Genomic DNA, 19,320 nt, shown 5'->3' with positions numbered 1-19,320 from the left:
CCCATTTCCCTTCTCCCCTCACCCCCTCTCCCACCTCTGGCAACCACCAATCTGTTCTCTGTTTCTATGGGTTCATTTTTTTTGGATTTCACATGTAAGTGAGATCATACAGTATACACACTTGCAATAAATTGACTTTTTCTTAAGTTAAACGTAATTGGTTTTTTACTGGTATAGCCAAATGCATACGACTTTGAGCTGGGTACCTGTGGACCCTCTTTAATGCTCTGACACCCATGACTGAGAGTGCAAATGAATGCATCTTCTTTTAGAGTTCCCAAAGCAAAGAACTGACATTTCTACTATTTACTCACAGTCTGGATTCTTTTTTTTTTTTTTTTTGCGATCAACTACAACATAATAGAAATTTGCATATCTACTACTTATATTTGAAAAAGTTAATAGGACTTCAAAATCAGATGATGTTAGTTTTTTTAAAAATGTGCATAGTAATTTGTATATAGATCCATTTGATTACAGGTATAAACCACAGCATTTTATTTCCTTATAGTAGCAAAAATAGTTACAGATAGTAATACTCCAATAAATTGTGAGCAAATTTACTCAGCTAGGGAACAGTGCCAGAAAGTTCCTTTAAGACATTATTTTTTGTTACATTTTCACAGTGAGTGTTTAGTAAGTTGACATGTGTAACAGTTCTGTAAAATATGAAAAGTAATCTTTCTAGTTTTTTAGAGAAATTTTACATTAAAACATTCCTCCATTAAATACCTTCAACCTTTGTGATCAATGATCATAGCTTTAATAGGTCAATCACTCTACTTTGTACTTATTTTTCCATCTAGCTAAAATTAAACAAAATTACAATGTTCTGTTGATTTTGAAGTTTTTAAATCATCTTGAATCATATTCTTGCTATTCAAGAGAAACCATGCATTTCTGACCTCAAGGCAGTTTTCAAATGTCAACTAAATGAAATATCTAAATTCTTCAGGTCAAAAAAAAAAAAACTATCTGTAGTTATTAAGGAAAATAGGTATATGATTTTAATAACTGTATAATTAATAAGTATTGTATATCTGGATTCATTTGATTGAAAGTAGCATAAAACCCTACTCAAATTGGCTTAAAGAGTAAAGGAGCTTGATTCACATAATTGAAAGTCAAGAGAAAGAGCAGATTTTAGGTTGGTTTGATTCAGCGTCTCTAGCATGTGACCAAAGAATAAGTTTCTTTCTGTCTCTCAACTCTGCCTTCCATGGTATCACGTCAAGGCTGATTTTTCTTCTGTTGGAAAAAAAAGACTGTACCATTTACAGATTTCGTTTTCATAACCCATACTATTCAAAAAAAGAAAAAAGATTAGCTTTTGGTGGTTCTCTCAGAAAAGTAAGAAACTACTGGTCTTACAATCCTGCAGAAAATCTTCCTTATCTTTCATTGCCAAGGTTTGGTCATATGCCTCTTGTTGAAATAATCTATTTGGTTAAAGAATTACCTTATGCTGACTTAATTACAACTGTGTTATCTGAATCAATATTATGGCAATTGGAATCAGAGGAGCCAAGTTAAATTGATACCGTTAGGATCTATCCCTGTAGCTTTTCCCGCAAACCGTCAGACATACAGTGAACACGGCATAGATGATTTATAGAGTTTGTACTATATGCCTATAAAGAGTAAATGATGTAGTTAGACAAGATACACAAAACATTTATAACAAAGCAGTGTTTTCTAACAGTCTAATATACACATGGAATAAAATTAAAAGTTTTGTAAAATATAAAATTAAATAATATCATACTATATAATATTCTAAATGCATTATACGGACAATATGTTAAAATAATATTTTAATTTATTCATTATGTTCTTGGCTTTCAACATAGACTGTAAACTTCTCTTTTCTATCCTTGAGCACCTAACAGTGACTTACTCATATTAGATGTTTAATGAGGGCTGAGTTGAATAAGCAAAAAGATCAATATTGGCTCAATTACTCACTTTATTTAAATAGACACAGCCTAAATTATAAACTTTTGCCTTAAGAGTGAACTTTTCAAAACAAATAGTTCACATCCTTTTCATTATTGGAATCACAAAATGAATGAAAAAAAATAAAGCTGAATTACCTATTTCGTTTGATTTTGTGGCCTCGGCATTGCTGTTTACTAAAGGTAATGAAGGTAAGGAAAGAACAACGGAGAAAGGGAAAATGCAAATATTTGGAGTATAGATTAAAGGAAATGCATCCTTCTGTTAATTGTCAAGTGCCTATAGGGTATTCAATTGAAATTGTCCTTGGAGGGTGACAGATCCTACCTGCTGATAAGTAGAAATTGAAATACTAAGAGAAAACAAGTTCCAAATAAGTTACAAAAGAAGCATCATCTAAATATTGAAGTTTAGGTCCTACATATAGTTAGAGATAAGATGGAAAGAAAACAGCAGGGATGAAATTGAAATAAAAACAAGAAAACAATTACAAGAGTGTGAAAAAAAGTGGTCAATTGTGTCAACATCTTTAAATTTTGGAAGGAGCTAAGGATTGTGTTAACATTTGTCTGATTTCTGTGTCCCCATTTGATTTAATGGAAAGTTTCTGAGTGCAGAAATAATATTTGTCTTTGTTAATAAACCATGAAGCACTGTGTGGTTCAAGGGGATCTTCCTTGAATATCCTAAAAGATATCCCCTTTCTCAGGAAACTTTAGAAACAGTATAGTTAGATGGACTAAGGAGTCTTGAGATATTAACTGTGTAGAATACAGTTGTTTACTCTCTCTACTGTTCTCTGCTCTATTTTATACATGATTGTAATGGAAATAGAATCATTTTTTGTCCATTTCTTGGTCTGTATCTCAGCAGGATGATCCATGTTAAAAACAACAACAACAGTATGCTGTGATGGTTACCTTGTTTTTTTTGTTCAGTGGAAAAATCCCACCTGTCACTCGAAACAAATTTTAAAACTTCTAATGATTCAACACAGATATCCTAATTTTGTAATGCATACATCATGAGGACTGTTTGGCATGATTTTCCAGAAACATCTTCTGAATTCAGCCAATCATTTAAAGAATTGTCAAATCGACATCATATATTGTAGTCTGTCCATGGTATTGAGAGAATAGAGAACTGATGCCTATACCAACCTAAGCCCTTCCTTTCTCATAAGGAAGAAAAACGCTACCAAATTATATCAATTATCTTTTGCTCCATTGAAAATCACCCCAAAGTTTAGTGGCTTAAAACGCCTATTTATTTGTCCATAATTCTTCAATACTGCCAGCTAGATGGGTGATTCTTCTGATGTGGGTGAGCTGGGTATCTCTTGGTTGTGTTTATATCTGTAACCAGCTCTTCTGTTGCCAACTTGGCTGGGGGCTAGTTAGTACAGGAAGGCCTCAGCTGAACAACTCCTCTCTGCTCTATGAGTTCTCTCTTTTTCTAGCAAGCTAATCCAGGATTGTTCACGTGGTGGCTTGGCAGGGTTCCAGAGAAAGACAGGAAGCACACAAAACCTTTTGAGGCATAGGCTCACCAAATGTGCCACATTCTATTGGTCAAAGCAAATATTAAAGCCAAACCAGATTCACGAAGTAGGGAAATAGACTCCATCTCTTGGTGGAAGGAGCTGCAAACTCATATTTTGAAGTGGCCTGCATACAGGGAAAGGAATAATTGTAGCCATTTTTGTAAATGATCTACCACACATGTCTTTCAGCCTCAATTGTATACAGAGTGAGTTTATGGCTTGACAATATCTACAATGGTCTTGATTCTCATTCTGCTTTTGCTAATATAGACCAAATTCAAATTTAACTGAAAGGATATTTGTACTATAAATAGTGGCAACCATGTATCTTGTAAATTCTCATGGATCTCATAGTATCCAAGTCAAATAATCTTTTCTAATGTTAATATAAATACAGCAATCCATTGTTAACTATGGAGTACAGTTAGTATAATCCTTAAAAAGAGTTAGCAACAATTGTAAGAAATTGAGCTGGCCTGTTCTGTCTGCCTTCAGCTTGTATTCCCAGTCAATTTTGAAAGACATGACTTATTATTCAGAGTGATTTCATTTAGGAGTTTGTCAACGTGGGGTATAATAAATGTTAATTCAAGTTTAGAATGGGTGGCCTCCTGTGCCCATTTGTGAATATAAGAAGGAACATTGGACAGAGAGTCATCATTTCCATCATTAATTTGCTAATTCACACACAAGGAAATGACTTATGAAGACTTTAGATGCTTTTGTTTCAAAATTCATTTTCTTCAGTTTTCCTTTGCTTTAGTTGAGTGGAAAAGATTTGCCGGTTGAGTAAAGATGCTTCATCTCCTTCACTGTTGCTGCTGGGACTTATTAATTAGGTTTCTGAGTTTGGCACTGCTCTGTCCTGGTCACCATGACGTGTCATTGAAACAGACCCATTAAAATGAGTGATGTGTGTTGTAATTTCATTAGTGTCATCAATAATGTATTACACTTTCCTTTAGTAGTCTCTTTGTGTTGTGTGTGGGTCAGGATGACTGTATGAATTACATTTGTAAGATCCAAATTGTTACAGATGAGGGAAGATAGGCATGAGGGTGGAATTAATGTTACTTTAAACACGATAACTACTAAAATGATTTCAATTAAATAATATTTCAATTAGGTCTGATGACTCTACATGCCGTACTGAGATACATGTTGTGTGTATGCAAATAGGATGGTGATTTATTGAATTAATAACACAGTCGATTCTTTCTGCAAGGAAACTTTTCTGAATTGGATTAAATCAGTTGTGTGTAAGAGCAAGAATGGTTCACTAAGGAATCTAATTCCCCGTGGTTGTAAAGGACAGACTCTTGACGTGGAAACTCTTCAAGTATATTTTCTCACTTTCTTTCCATTCTTTTTCCTGCCAGACATGTGCCTTTTGACTAGCGTGGGATCAGAATTTGCCACCCCAAAATGTGTCTCTTTGGCTTGATTATTTTTAAGGAAAAAAGACTCTGAAAGAAACTTTGGTCTTTCCCTTAACTGCGTAAAAGAATTTAAGATAGATGGCCTGTTCCAGAACAAGCCATCACCGTAGATAACTCTGGGTAGCAGACTGGGAGGATCCTTGCTAAACCCATTTTTATCAAGGTTCTCCCTCTCAGGTCACATTGTCTATAGATGGCCCAGCAAATATTTGTTTACTAAACATTTGATTTTCCATCCTCATGTGAATTGCCTTCCTCTCCTTTGAAGTTCCAAACCACTACCCCCAATATCCTCCTTTGTCATTAGCTGAAAATGGGATTTAAGCTGGTGGCTTCTGCCATTTTGGTGAGTTCCTCAGTTTTTCTGAGTTTCTCCCGTGTATGCATGTTATTAAACTTTGTTTGATTTTTCTCCTGTTAATCTGTCTCATGCCAATTTAATTCTTAGACCAGCCAGAAGGACCTAGAAGGTAGAGGAATAGTTCTTCCTCCACTACACTAGCTTTTGGTCAATTCCCAGTCTACCCTAATCTGAAAAATATGGGTCCATAACTGAGAAGAAGAGACATATTTGGGTACTCTGATGGAGTATATATTGTTGAAATCTTAACTCCATTTAACAGAGGTTCAATTTTGGTGACATTATGTGGGAATTTCATGTAAGCTTTGACTTAGAAATTTCCATCAGAAGCATTGATCTAATTGAAATATTTAAAAAGCATTTGCGTATTAAAAAATGATACAAAAATAGTTTTAATCCCCAGAGGTACTCCTGGGGTACTTAGAGTTAATGATTGACTATGTAACAAAGTTCTCAGAACTAAGAAATATATGGAAATACATGTGATTAAATGTAAAAACATGGCTGGGTTTTTTTTTGCCTTCCATTCAAATATTAAAATTAAAATAATATCATGATATTTTTTGGGAAAAGGACTCCGAATACAGAAATTTATTTTATGTAAGCAGGAAGTTAAATGGTTTTTTGGTATGCAAAAGAGAAATAGGAAAAGATAAGCTACTTCTGAAAGTCAGTAGAAAAAATTATCCTTCTCATGAAAATTTAAAGAAGATATTTTTGTTATCCCCAATTTGTTTTTAAGGTAAAGCGATCTATCAAAGTGAAAAACTTTTATTATAATAAAGATCAACTAACTTAAGTTATATCAACAGCTACCCAAAATGAAGATTTTCTCTTAAATTATGATGAAAGAATCCTAGTCAGTTATCTTCAGTGAGAATCTTAACATCTCTAGTTTTATGCTGATTTGTATCCAATTTGGGTAGAAATGGATATGAGTGTTTATCTTACATAAAAGCTTGCCACAGCCTACTACTTGAATCATGTAGCATATGGAAAATGTGTTTAGCTCCTTGTAGATTTGCACAAACCAAAAAAAAGATCCATTTCTATTCACGTAGCTTGTTTACAGTCATTATAAAAGTATGTTACTGTGTTGCTTACTAGTTAGGAAAAGCAAATGTCGACACATTACAGACTCCATTGCATTGGTCTTTAGGAAATATGTGTATTGCTTTGCAGTTAAAAAAACAACCAGTAATTGTATTTCTTGTGCTTTAGACCTAAATATTCTTTTTAGAATGTATTTTTAGTCTTCCACATTATCTCTCTTCTAGATATTTTATAGTAGTTATGCCTGAAACTTTATATAAATATATTAGAGACTGTGCTCATGCTTAAATGAATTGTCATTGAGGGATTAATCCTGTAACCTTTATAAGCATGTTTTATTAATAACATCTTATCATTGAATTGAATATTAATAATATTTAACATTTAATAACTATAGAATGTGTATGTAGGAATATATTTTGTGCCAGTGGATTTTGAATATGTGGAAAAGTCACTATAATAGCCCAAAAATCATTAAACATGCTCCCCATAATATATTAATTGCATTGGCACAGCTCATTTAATGGGCAGTTCTGGATAACAAAGATTATAATATTTTTGTTTGTCAGCATGCTGAGCAATATGCCTTCAAGAAATGGAAGTATTTGGTACAGTGTTTGAAAATATCTACTGCACTCTTAAATTCTGGAAATATATTTACCATGAAATGATTTATAATTAAACATGAAACTGATAAAGTGGAGAAAGAGAATTCAAAACTATGAATATTATGAAAGGTGACTAAATATGTTTATTATATTAATTTAGTTATTCTTATTGGTAAAGCAGTATAAGTTATCTACAAAAGAGTAATTTTTAAATGATTGAATAATTAAAATATATTTTAAACTATTTTTATCCTCAAAATACTTTAATTATTAAACCATTTTTTATCATATATATTTGTTTGTTTGTTTAAATGGTTCAGTATGAATTTAAATGTGTTTGATAGGTATCCTGACACTAAAAACGCACTCCTTTTCTTTTAAAATAGAAATTAAGAAAGATTATGTTAACATGAAAAAGGTAACTTTTGTGTAGGTTCTGTCATGTAGGAGAATATGTGGGACTATCTGAGGCAGTTTCATCTCCATTTGGGAAAATTTCTTGGTTGTATCAAGTTTCCTCTATATTATTTGGTTTCTTTTATTTTTTCCTCCTTTAATAATATAAATCTAATAAAAGTAATGTTTGGGGAAACTTTCATTAGATGTTTTGCTAATTCTCATTATTTTGTTTAAGTCATTTTGATATAGTCAAAACAACTTAACTTTTACATGTAAAAAAACATGTATACATATGTATACGTGCATGCACGTATAATTGCTTATATGATTACTTGAGTGTGGTTTAATGGCTTCTTCTGAAAATCTCTTTACTTTTATGAATACTGTGGGAATAGGAGAAGGGAAATCTCTATTTTAAAGAGTGCTCTATTTCTGGAACTAGATCCAAATTCTCATAGTACACTCACGATCAGAGCTTTGCGCACAACCCACTTCCCACTCCATTTGGAAGATGTTTTTCTTCTTCTCATATCCAGAGAGTATGTTTCTTAATACTAATGATAAATAAATGACAAGCAATAGGATATATTGGAGTATATGAGGAAGCCATTTGGTGTAAAACTAATTTGGCCTGACCTTGTTTTTCCAAAAGGGTCTGATGTGGCCTGTTGAGCATGCATTGTATATCTGCTTTAAATATTTACTGTGTCCCAAAGACAAGAACAATGCCCTTAAAGATAAGGATGTAACTTTCCCCACTTCAGCATTTCTTTAAGGATAAGCATCTCTCCCTAAACTAAGGATTAATTGCTGACCTTCTGCTCTCCCCTTTTGACCACTGACCTCCTGTGTTCACTGAATTGCTGTGCTGCCAAAGCAATCTCTCGTGACTATTGTAAAAGGGACATTCCTATCATATGTGGTGCGTGCTCTTTCACGGTATATAACCACTCTCTACATCCCACTTCTTTGGAGTGCTCCATTCCTTTGTGAAAGGACTCTCCCGGGCTATATGTTCCTCAGGGTTGGCTCATAATGAACTCACCCCAATTTTGATTTATAGATTGGTTATGGATTATTTGTGTTGACACTAAGATTATACCTGAATTTGAGTGTTTAGATCTAGAGAATATCTTTCTTGCACTACTCTGTTTAATTCATACAATGCTGAGTTTACTCATAGGCACAAAGATCAGCATATTGGATTATTAGGGATAGTTCCCATTTCAAATCATCTGTTTTGAAAAATCATTGAAATAACCTCTGAATTTAAGGATCTTCTACCCCATTGCCACTGACTCCAATGTATTCCAATGTACTCATAGTCAACTGAAATTTTTCTCCAAAGACATGAAATCTGTTATTCTTAAATTAGTTAATGCTTAAAGTGCAAAATAACCTGAATTGATATAATTTACACTGACATTATTGAGAGTCTACTAAGTCTCCATCACTAAACTAAGCCTGATAAAAATTTAAGTAAATTAAATCACCATGATTGAAGACCTCCTATGTTCACAACACTAAATTAGACCTGATAAAGAAGTACCATATTTCTCAACCCTGACATGTAAAGCAATGATATCACAACATATCCTTGAATGGATAGGGATCAGGATTCTACAACAGAGAAAAAAAGACATTGAAAAGATAAAGACTTTTCTTCTCCATCTTTAGAGATGGAGATCATCAGAAACCAGTGTATATATAAGGGAAAGAGATGACTTGCAGGTTCTGGCATGAGTGATGAGGTGGATTTCAGTGTCCATTCACCACCACAGAGCACAGAGTGGGAAGGACAGGAGAGGCTGAGGTTGATTAGATAGGTAACCATGATCTAGAACTCTATATAAAACTGAGATTAGCACTAGGGAAAAATAGGAATTGATTAAATTTTGTACTGTGGCCCTCACTCCATCTTCTCACGCTTAACTGTCACTGTGTAACTCACATGTTTGTCACCTTTCATCTGAACTAAGTGTTTCTCCCAGCTTTATATTACAACCAAAGTGATTATTCCAAAATAAAATCTAATAACCTTTCTCTCTTGCTTAAAACCTTTTACTAGTTTCCAATTGTCCATAAGGGAAAGTGTCATCTCCTTAGCTTGGTGTGAAAAGCCCTATGTGATGGCATGGCTTGCTCTCCCAGCCCTTCCATTCTAGCTGCCCACTCTGGCCTTGCAGTGTGTTCACACAGAAATGCTGGCCTTGATCCACAGAGAACACCAAGCTGTTTTATAAATTTATACCTTTGCATGTGCTATTCCTCCTGCATAGGGTGCTGTCTCTGCTTTCTAGCTTGTTTCCTTTCCTAAAACTTTGTAACTGGTAATTCCCATCATCCTTCAAAATGAAATTTAAATAGTTTCCATTATGAACTTTTTTTTGGACTTTCCCTGTGGCAATCCTTCATCTGCTATCACTAGACCTTACATTTCTGGTACGACAATTAGACAACTGTCTTTTAATTATTTACATCTGCCTTTCTTATTAGAGCATGGAATTTCAGCTGTTTCAGCTAGTTTGAATTGGGAATAAGTCAAATGATGCAATAATCCATAGTCTTCTGACAAAATGCATCTCTTTCTATCTATCAATGAAGAAAAGGAACCGCTTGAGACTTGCCCAAGGGCAAATTCCTCTTTCTCAGAAATTTGGATGAATTTCAGGGCACCGTCTTATTACACACTCCACATTTATGAGAAGGTGGTATTCTAAATGTCAAATATACACAAAAGAGGAGAAAATAGTATAATGAATTGTATTATCCAGTTTCAACAATTATTAACGATCTTTTTCCACCTATACCGTCCACAGCTCTACTCTCCTGTTTCCTCTTAAATATTTTGAAGCAAAAGCCAGACATGATAACCTTTCATTTGAAAATATTACTGTATGTATTTCCAGAAGATAAGGATACTTTTTGAAAACATACTGATGATACCATTATCACCTAAAATATTAACAATTCCCTAATATTAACAAATTTTCAGTTAGGATTAAATTTTGCACTACTTCTCATTTTTAAACAGTTTGTTTCAATAAAGACCTAGTAAAGTCTATACTTTGTGACTAGTTGATATGTGTCTTTTAATCTAAAGCAGTAGTTCTCAATTAGGGGTAATTTTGCCCTTTAAGGGACAATTTTGACAGTCTGGAGACATTTTTGGTCTTCACAACTGCTATGGAATGAATGTTTGTGTCCTCCCAAAATATGTATGTTAAAACCTTAACCCTAATGTGATGGTATTTAGAGGTGGGGCCTTTGGGAAGTAATTAAGATTAGATTTGGTCAGGCAGGTGGGCTCTCATGGTGAGACTAAAGCTCCTATCAAAGAGGAGAAGACACAGGACCTCTCTCTCTGTGTGCATGCACCAAGGAAGGCAGTGTGAGAATATAACCAGGCAGAGGCTTCTCACCAAGAACCTGACCATGCTGGCACGCTGATCTCGGACTTCCGGTCTTCAGGACTGTAGAAATAAACATTTGTTGTTTAAGCCACCCTGTCAACGGTATTCTGTTATACTACAACTAAAGGAGGGGAGCTCCTGGTATCTAGTGGGTAGAGGCTAGGGATATTACTAAGCTTCCATCAGTGCACGGGACAGCTGCCACAATAAAGAATAATCCAGCCTCAAATGTCAATAGTGTAAGGTTGAGAAACCCTGGTCTAGAGCTTCCTCCTTCACCTATTTTTATTGCAATTTATTTGTTGAATAAACTGGGTCATTTGTCCTATAGAGTTTCCCACAGTCTATTTTGCTGATGACACACTGTGGTATCATTTAACTTATTTCTCTGTCCCTCATATTTATTAGCAATTAGATTTAGAAGCTTCATCAGATTCAGATTCAATTTTTTTTTTAAGCAAAACTACTTTATTCTATTTCATAGATAGTACTGTGTACTTCCGTCAGGAGGCACACAGTGTCTGATTCTCTCTTTCATCACTATGGGACACTTTTGATGATCAATGTCCACATCCATTAATTCATTAGAGATTGAAAAATGATACTGTGTTTTTAAATTTCTTCTTTATTTATTGCAAACATCACTGTTTCTTGGAAATATTCATTACAATGTTTGATGTGAAAATAGCATTGTGTATAAAACATTTATGCATTTCGTATTTCTTTTTAGAAATATCCTATACCACCTTGATGAGAAGAAAAGCCAGTTTTCAATACTCCTGGAGGCTTCGGAACACTGCAAGTCACTTCCATCAAATGAGACCCTTCAAGAAGTCCTGTCAGAGGTGTTGAACAGCATTAATTCAGCTCAGGTTTACTTCAAAGCAGGACTTGATGTGTTCGAGAGTGTCTTGGTTGGAAAGAACTGAGACAACTCTCAACATTTTAAAAAGTTTGTTTACAATTCCTTAAGCAAAAGCTCTAATATAACCAGATTTTCTGAGATTGAAGACTCCCCCCCCATGGCTTTTTATACAAGTCTAAAGCTATTATTACATTGTATTTTTTAATGTACATATGAAAAGAGCATTTTGCACATTTAATATTTTTCTTATATATAATTTCTGAATATGTAAAAGCAAGTTATTGAAATAATACTTAAGATTTATCTATTAAAAAGAAATCTGCTGTATTTTTATATATATAAAATATTTTGGGGGAAAAGTTCCAAGAATTTCTGGACAATCTTCACTCCTATGGATAAAACACATAGGAACAGAAGTTATTCCCTGTGTTAGAGCTGTTAATGACCTAATTTCTGTAATGGAAATGGAGAGTTAATGTGGTTTCAGATTAACTTCACTATTAAGTATTCAATATGAAGAATTCAAGTATTCTGACCAAGTGATTGGTTGACCAAAACCACTTTGAATGTTTCTATTTTACGAAATGAAGTGCCTGTTCGTAACACAACTAGATGTAGTAATACACTGGTTCTGAAATTGTTTTTTTTTTTTTTTAAGTGTTAATGAAAAAAAGAGCCATAAACATTCCAGGGGAAAATCTCCAGGTAGCTGCACAGAGCAATTTAAATGCAAATTTTTTCCTAACAACTTATAAGGTGACTAGCTTTGAAACCTCTAATTTGCCTCAGTTGATTTTGTAAAAAATTCAGGAGTGATGTATGTCTTATGAGGGACAAAATATTTCTTATTTCTTCTTCTGTTGTTTCTGTTGGAAGCACTGAAACCTAACTACTCGAAATGAAAGCATCTCACATTCCTCTTCCTTCTTGTATCTTTTCTGAAACTCGTTGCTGTAAGGCAGTTTTCACAGAATACCATATAATTTCCACAGGAAAGTAACAAAGTTTCTTTTTGAAAACCCAAATATCTTTAAAAGCATCAAATTGCTGTTTCTGCCACTGACAAAAAGGACTTACTATGAAAGAAACAGTTGTTTTGATCAATAAAAATTTCCTTAATTCTGTGAAGAAACTTTTGATATTTTTTCCTTCTTTATCCTTGATTGTAATGAAGTTGAAAACATAGAAAATATTCATGCAGAATTTTGTGCAGAAAATACAGTGTTGCTATAAGACTGTGTCTTTCCCATGCTTCAATTCCTCTCTTGTGGGAAATGAAGTTTTTCATAACGATATTGTCATTGAATGGCCCTAGCATCCACTATTCCCTACAACCCTAGAACTCTATTAGGTGATAGTTTAAACTTTTAGCTTACCTTTAGAAACATTCTTCTGGTATTGAATAAAGCAATTCCTCTCAGGAAACATATCTTCAGACTATTTCATGTGAATTTTCTCTACCTAACACAACATGCAAATGCATTTCCCCATTATACACCACTAAAGCAACATTACAGACAGTGCCTGTATGTCTAAGAAAGTCTTCACTTTTTATGGATGAGCATAAACCTAATCTTAGTTTAAAGGAAAGCTAAAGTTGAGGGGAAAGAATTAATCAGTATTGATTAATTGATTTATAAGGGTCAGCTGTTCCTACCATAAGTAATGTTTATACGCTCAAGGCAAAGAAGAGAATTGAGGCAATTAGCTAGATAATTCAAGCAGAAATCCATTTTCATCTGAATTGCCTGTGTGCACATATTTTTACATGAGAAATGAAACTACCTTACAATTTTTTTTTAAACCAATGTACTTGTTTGAAAATATTTGCACGTTGAGGAGCGTCTACAGGAAAGAACTAAAGGGACCAGGTTCCTGTGCACCTCAACGTCAGTGCCCTCTGTTGCTCCACAGAAATCAACAACAGAAAAGAGGTGGGAACACAAGTGAGGCACGAATCATAGAATGCTTTATACCAAAGGATCTTAAATATTTAATCAAGCTTCAATGTGTTCATTCTAGTTCTTCATTTGGAGTTGAATTTAAAACAAACAAAAACAAGTAATTATAAGTTTGGTAGTTTATCATCTTAGAGCAAAATCCTAAGTAAATTCACTCTCTTAGTCTGTAAGAGCATTGAGAGCACAAAATATATTTGTACTTTTTGTTCAAAGGTTGTGTACCTAGGTAAACCACATTGCACAGATGAAAATCTCAATATTATGTATTCTTCACATCTAAATTAACATGCTATTTGAAAACTGAAGTTAACCATGGACTAACATGTTTTTATTAGTCTATTTAAGAGATTATGTGAAGAAGCTAAATTATAGTTCAAACAGATGTCCACCAATTCTATAGATGCTGCTTTATATCTTTGACTGCAACAAACCCCTTAACTAGGAATATTACTGCTATGGTATGGGTTCCTCCAAATTTATATTATTTTATTATATATTAATTATATATATATAATATCTTATTATTATATTATTTTAATTTTTTCCCCAATAGATCCAAGTAAATAAAATTCTATGCAAGTTAATAACAAGTGTTTTTGGTGAATTGGTAGTAGGTTTAAATTGTTACTGAGACATCTGGGTGCCTGGTACTTCTCATACTCCTTCATACATGGAATTGTGCCAGGACACAGTGAATCATAAATGGTTATTCTCCCAAGAAAACGTGGCAAATGTGCACCCCTGAAATTTGGGTTCAGGAAGGGTACACTGCCCTTTGTGGAAAAGCATAGATTCTGGAGTCAAAAGGAAGCCTGAGACATTCCAGTCTAAGCTCTCAGCTGTTACCTTCAGCCAGGGAAAGCATCATCACCCTCATCGGATGCAGTAACTGAAGCCAAAGAGATTAAGGAACTTGGATATAGTCACATATTTACTTAGTAGCAAAAGCTCTCCTGGAATTTAAGCTTCTCTGCTTTTTCATGCAATATATCCAGCTCTCTCCCTGAGGTGCTAGGGTTATAAATGATCTTTTCCAGGGCATTCTATGTAACCAGTCGTTCTATCAGATGCTGTACGGGCTGGAATCACTGCTTTTGATTAAGGACTAGCTGGGTCTCTGACTATACCTGACCAACAACTGTCCCAGGGAATCCAGGCAAGAACACAAAGACTGGGTCCTTGGGGGGACGGGGAGAGTCTCTACATGGCACCAGAAGTCAGGAAGGAGGGCATTGAGTAAAGTGCTTTTATGCGAGGACATTTTAGCTCTATATTAAATCAGTGTTTCTCAAAATGTGTATTTGGGGGAGTGAGGTCTAGGAAACTTCGTCTTCAGTAAAATTTCCCAGATGATCCTTAAGCACACTGAAGTTTAAGAATTTCTAATCTATGTTAGTCCTGGGTCCCGAGAAAACATTATTTGGCGATGCATCTAAATAAATTGAAGAGTCACAATAAAAAGAGGTACCTAAAGCTTTGCTATTAATGGCACCATTTAAAAAAAAAGAGACTAATCATTGTATCTCTCAAAAAAAGGATGCATGGGGGGCCGGCCTGGTGGCATAGCGGTCTAGTGCGTGCTCTCCGCTTCAGCTGCCTGGGGTTCACAGGGTTCGGATCCTGGGTGTGCACTGATGCATCGCTTGTCAAGCCATGCTGTGGTGGCGTCCCATATAGAGGAAGATGGGCACGGATGTTAGCCTAGGGCCAGTCTTCCTCAGCAAAAAGAGGAGGATTGGCATCGGATGTTAGCTCAGGGCTAATCTTCCTCACAAAAAAAAAAAAAGAAAGGAAAAGGATGCAGATGCAGTTAATATCTGTGCCTGCTACATGTCAGGTACTGTTCTAGACTTTTTCTAATTGTTTTGTTTTTTCTAATTGAATTCTCACAAAAATCCATTTTAAAAAATGAGGAAACTTGGTTGAGTGACTTGTCCAAAGTTCCACAGCTAATAAAAATGGCTGAGGTATGTTTCTCTGCTGGGCCCTCTGGTATCCAGCCTTGTGTTCACACTGAGTGCTGCAGAAAACATCAGAAGAATCTTTTGGTTAGAAAAAGTGATATAATTAAAAATTTTAATGTATGTCTGCACAACTGATCAGACTGTGTAGGCTGCCACTTCACTGGTTTAACGAAGGAGTTTGAAGAAACAAATTACGTCATTACTTATGATGGTAGCCCACCCCAATGATGGTGTACATACGCAGATAAATTAGAAGATATCTATAAGAGCATTAAAAATAAGTGCGCCATTGTAGAATATCATGACAACTCGATGTAAAATAGTGAAAAGAGACCAGAAGCCAAATATCTCACAATTTCCTCCTCAAAATGCCTATAATTTCACTGAAAAAAAGAACAAAAACAGGTGCTGGGATTGACAACCACTGTTTTATATCATCCTTAAAAACTCAGAATAACTAACTGACTTTTTAAATTAAATAATACATAGCATACAATAGGTTTCCCCGTTGGAAAGATAAGTGTTATAAAAATAAACAATTATTTGTTACCATCTACCTAATGATGAGTCAGCATCTTTGCCTCAAATGTAAAACTATAATCATTTGCACAATAAATTGGTAGACCTAGCCAAAAATGTTCTCAAGAGACATTCTGTGGTAGGTCTAATTAATTACTCCGAGAGTTGAGCTTACTCTCAGCGTAGCACACTGTCATCTCATTGGTTTAATATGCTGTTTAAATGTGCCTTAGCCGCACATTCCCTCAATAGAAAAGAAGTACTTTAAACTGCCAATCCATGTGTTGAGCGGAAGGGAAACAGGTCCACATATTCCAATAATTATGTCAGCAACATAACAGTTCCATCACAGGAGCATGGATGCAACCCAGGGGAAAAAACAATGTGATATTTGTGAAAAGAAACATTCTGCTTAGCTGCATGAGTGAATCTGTATTTCTTGTGTGAGTTTAAATTGCTAGCTTAAAAAAGCCTCATTAGAACCTGCTATTCTGAAAGATCTTAAAAAACTTCACAGAGTTCTAAGCACTCCATTAAGTGCAAATACTTTTCAGTTAAGTGAGTTTGTTTTATGTGATTCAGAATTTCAAGTGACGAGAATTTGAAAGAAGAAGAGTTGCAAAAGAAATTTTTTAAATGTAGTTTTTATGGTCATCACCATGTCCACTCAATTTTCTGTTTTTCTAAGCATACTCTAGCAATGGGATCAGGCTTTTTTTTTTTTACCCTGAGAAAGTAGTTTTAAGGTCTATTCGTCTCAATATACATTTATCTGTTAATCAGCCAGAGTTTTATTTCCATAATACCTTTCATTATCCTTTGAAGTGGTACACTGAAGTGCCTTTAGCATGCCTGGGACTGCCAAGAATCTTTCCACTCTGCTTAGTGTAAGATGACATATTTCTTAGAGACGTTTATAATCTCATATTCAGATTGTATCTGAATTTACAAAGCAAAGGATTAAATTGAGGCACTTTCAGGTAGCATTCAAGAAAAAGAAGCTGCTTCCAATTTTAATATGTTTCTGGTTAGATTATTTTATGTTTGAATTACACAGTTATAGAATTTTCTGTAACCAAAATGGCAATTTTATGTTTTCAGCCCAAATCCAATCATTGAGGCCAAAGAAATGTGTGGCTACTCTAATTTCTTAAGCAGGATTCTTTCCAGAATTAACTCAGGAGCTGTGGCTTCAGTGCCTCCATCTGCACAAAGCTTTAATGAGTATAGGCAGACCCTAACAGTATTCGCCTAATTCCTTTGATGTCTTAAGCCAATAAACACTGAGGTAGCTTTTCTCAGAGGGAAACAGATTTTATTTTCCAGGGGCTAATTAATATGCACCACCTCAGTCCCCAGAGGACCACACAGGTGCCTGTACTCTGCCATACGTCATGTGCTACATTCCAGCAAGCTCAAGAGATTAATATACAATCATTATTATGAATTATTATATTGCATTGAAGTTAATGTCGGTCTTTTGTTCTAATTAAACTACCAACTTGGCATCTGAAAGGAAGCTTAGTTAGAGAAGTGGAGTGAGAGTCTCTATTGTAATGACCTACATATATTTTTCAATCAAAATCTGTAATTATTTAATTTTCTCTCCTGCTCAGTAAGTATATAACTCTTCAACTGATTCGAAGAATCTTGATTCAATATGTCATCATGCAGATGGACACAATTTGGAGTGTTCTTTATGTTGGCAAATTGTTAGCCATTGTTGAATCATGCTTTCACTATATGCAGTAGTTTTATTCATATTAATAATTATTATTTATTTACTTTTATATCAAGCTGCTGCAAATGGGCTACCTTACTCTGCAAGTCAAAAAAAATGCTATTACCCGATAAAGTATCGATTTTATCATATCTGTTTAATGAAAAACAAACACACAAAATATTTTACTACACTATTGCAAGTTGTCTGCAGGAAGCAAAATGCCCAGATGGTTAAGTGTAGTTCATGTAATTATATTCCAAAGATGTTATAAATAATTCCACTTAGAAGCTGAGATAGGACTCTATTAGGTGATTTAGTGTTTAGTTTTAACACAGAAATGTTTAATGGCAAATATATCCCACGTATTCGAACTGCTACTTGGAGAATATGAATAGAATTGTATTCAGAAAAGAAAAAAGCTTTCCAGGACACTTTGAAGGGCTAATTTGTTTTTATAGACAACTAGAAAAATCAGAACATCATTTTGATAATAGTTTCATATATGTGTTTGGAATGTTAATATATACCGTGCATTTTTTTAAATCATATCTGCAGAGTAGAAATATTTAGATGTATACAATTTTATAACAAATAAAATTTTTCAATTGTATTACAATAAAAAATATAGCCCTAAAATAAAGAATGGCAATGAGCAGGAGAAGATTTATAAATTAACTTGGGATAAAATTTGGAGGACAATCTCTCCAATTAAATTTGCTTCAATTAAAAACAAATATCTCGCAAGGAGTGTTCCAATTAATAAATTGCACTGAACTGTTATAGAGTTGAACATTGTTCAAAATAATTTGATTATCATCTGTGATTCAGAAATCTTTTCATTGTACAGAAATTTTCATTGTCATTGTCTTTGTTGTGATTGATTTTAATGACATTGATTTAGAGGCTTATGTCTGTAGTTCTTTAATTACTATATAGGGTTGAATGTCTAATTTCTATAATGTGTGGATGGCCATCAGGAATTTAGTGCTTTCTATATTTAGCCCAGATGTGATCTCAGTTTATTTTACAACTTTTTATGTATTACTCCCATGACTCAATATGCACATTACTTAGGAAAGTATGTTGTGATTTGGAGTGACAGAAAATGGATTGGGATACCACATCCCATTCATCCAACAATATGGGTGAATGTTTTATATTTCAGTTGCTTAAATATTTGCACATAATTGAAAACATAGTACTATGAAATGAAGGCATCTTTTAAGAAATATGTTCTGATTCATAAATGCAATGAATATGTACAGTGAAATGGTAATGTTTAAAACACCCATTTAAAAAATATTAAATACAGGTGAAAATCATTGCTATACTGTGTTTTGTTATGGCAAGATATATGATATTTTAAATATGCAAAATGAATTTGTTATTATTATGCATTATTAATGAATTTATATGTCGTGTGTTACACCCAAGTAAGAATAAGCCTTATTCAGGGAACATTCTGTAAGGTTTTATTATCTTTTTCTTTGCCTTCCATTCTTTTCTCAAACGTGCG

At 34.1% G+C, this 19,320-nt stretch overlaps 1 protein-coding gene across 10 annotated transcripts in view; it reads left to right on the top strand.

The window, feature by feature from the left end:
- NAALADL2 (N-acetylated alpha-linked acidic dipeptidase like 2) overlaps positions 1-19,113 on the top strand; it is a 1,131,941-nt gene extending 1,112,828 nt beyond the window's left edge. For all 10 annotated transcript variants that reach the window (XM_087440003.1, XM_087440001.1, XM_087440004.1 and 7 more), the window contains one exon: positions 11,503-19,113. In XM_087440003.1, coding sequence (XP_087296129.1) covers positions 11,503-11,701 — 199 coding nt within the window. In that variant the 3' untranslated portion in view covers positions 11,702-19,113. The remainder of the gene's footprint in view (positions 1-11,502) is intronic.
- The last annotated feature ends 207 nt before the right edge of the window (positions 19,114-19,320 follow it).

The sequence above is a fragment of the Ceratotherium simum genome, chromosome 15 (assembly GCF_057802395.1).
Source record: "Ceratotherium simum simum isolate JZ-2026a chromosome 15, ASM5780239v1, whole genome shotgun sequence".
NCBI lineage: Eukaryota > Metazoa > Chordata > Mammalia > Perissodactyla > Rhinocerotidae > Ceratotherium > Ceratotherium simum.
The sequence above is the reverse complement of the archived record's forward strand: the minus strand, read 5'-3'. Positions and strand labels throughout refer to the sequence as shown.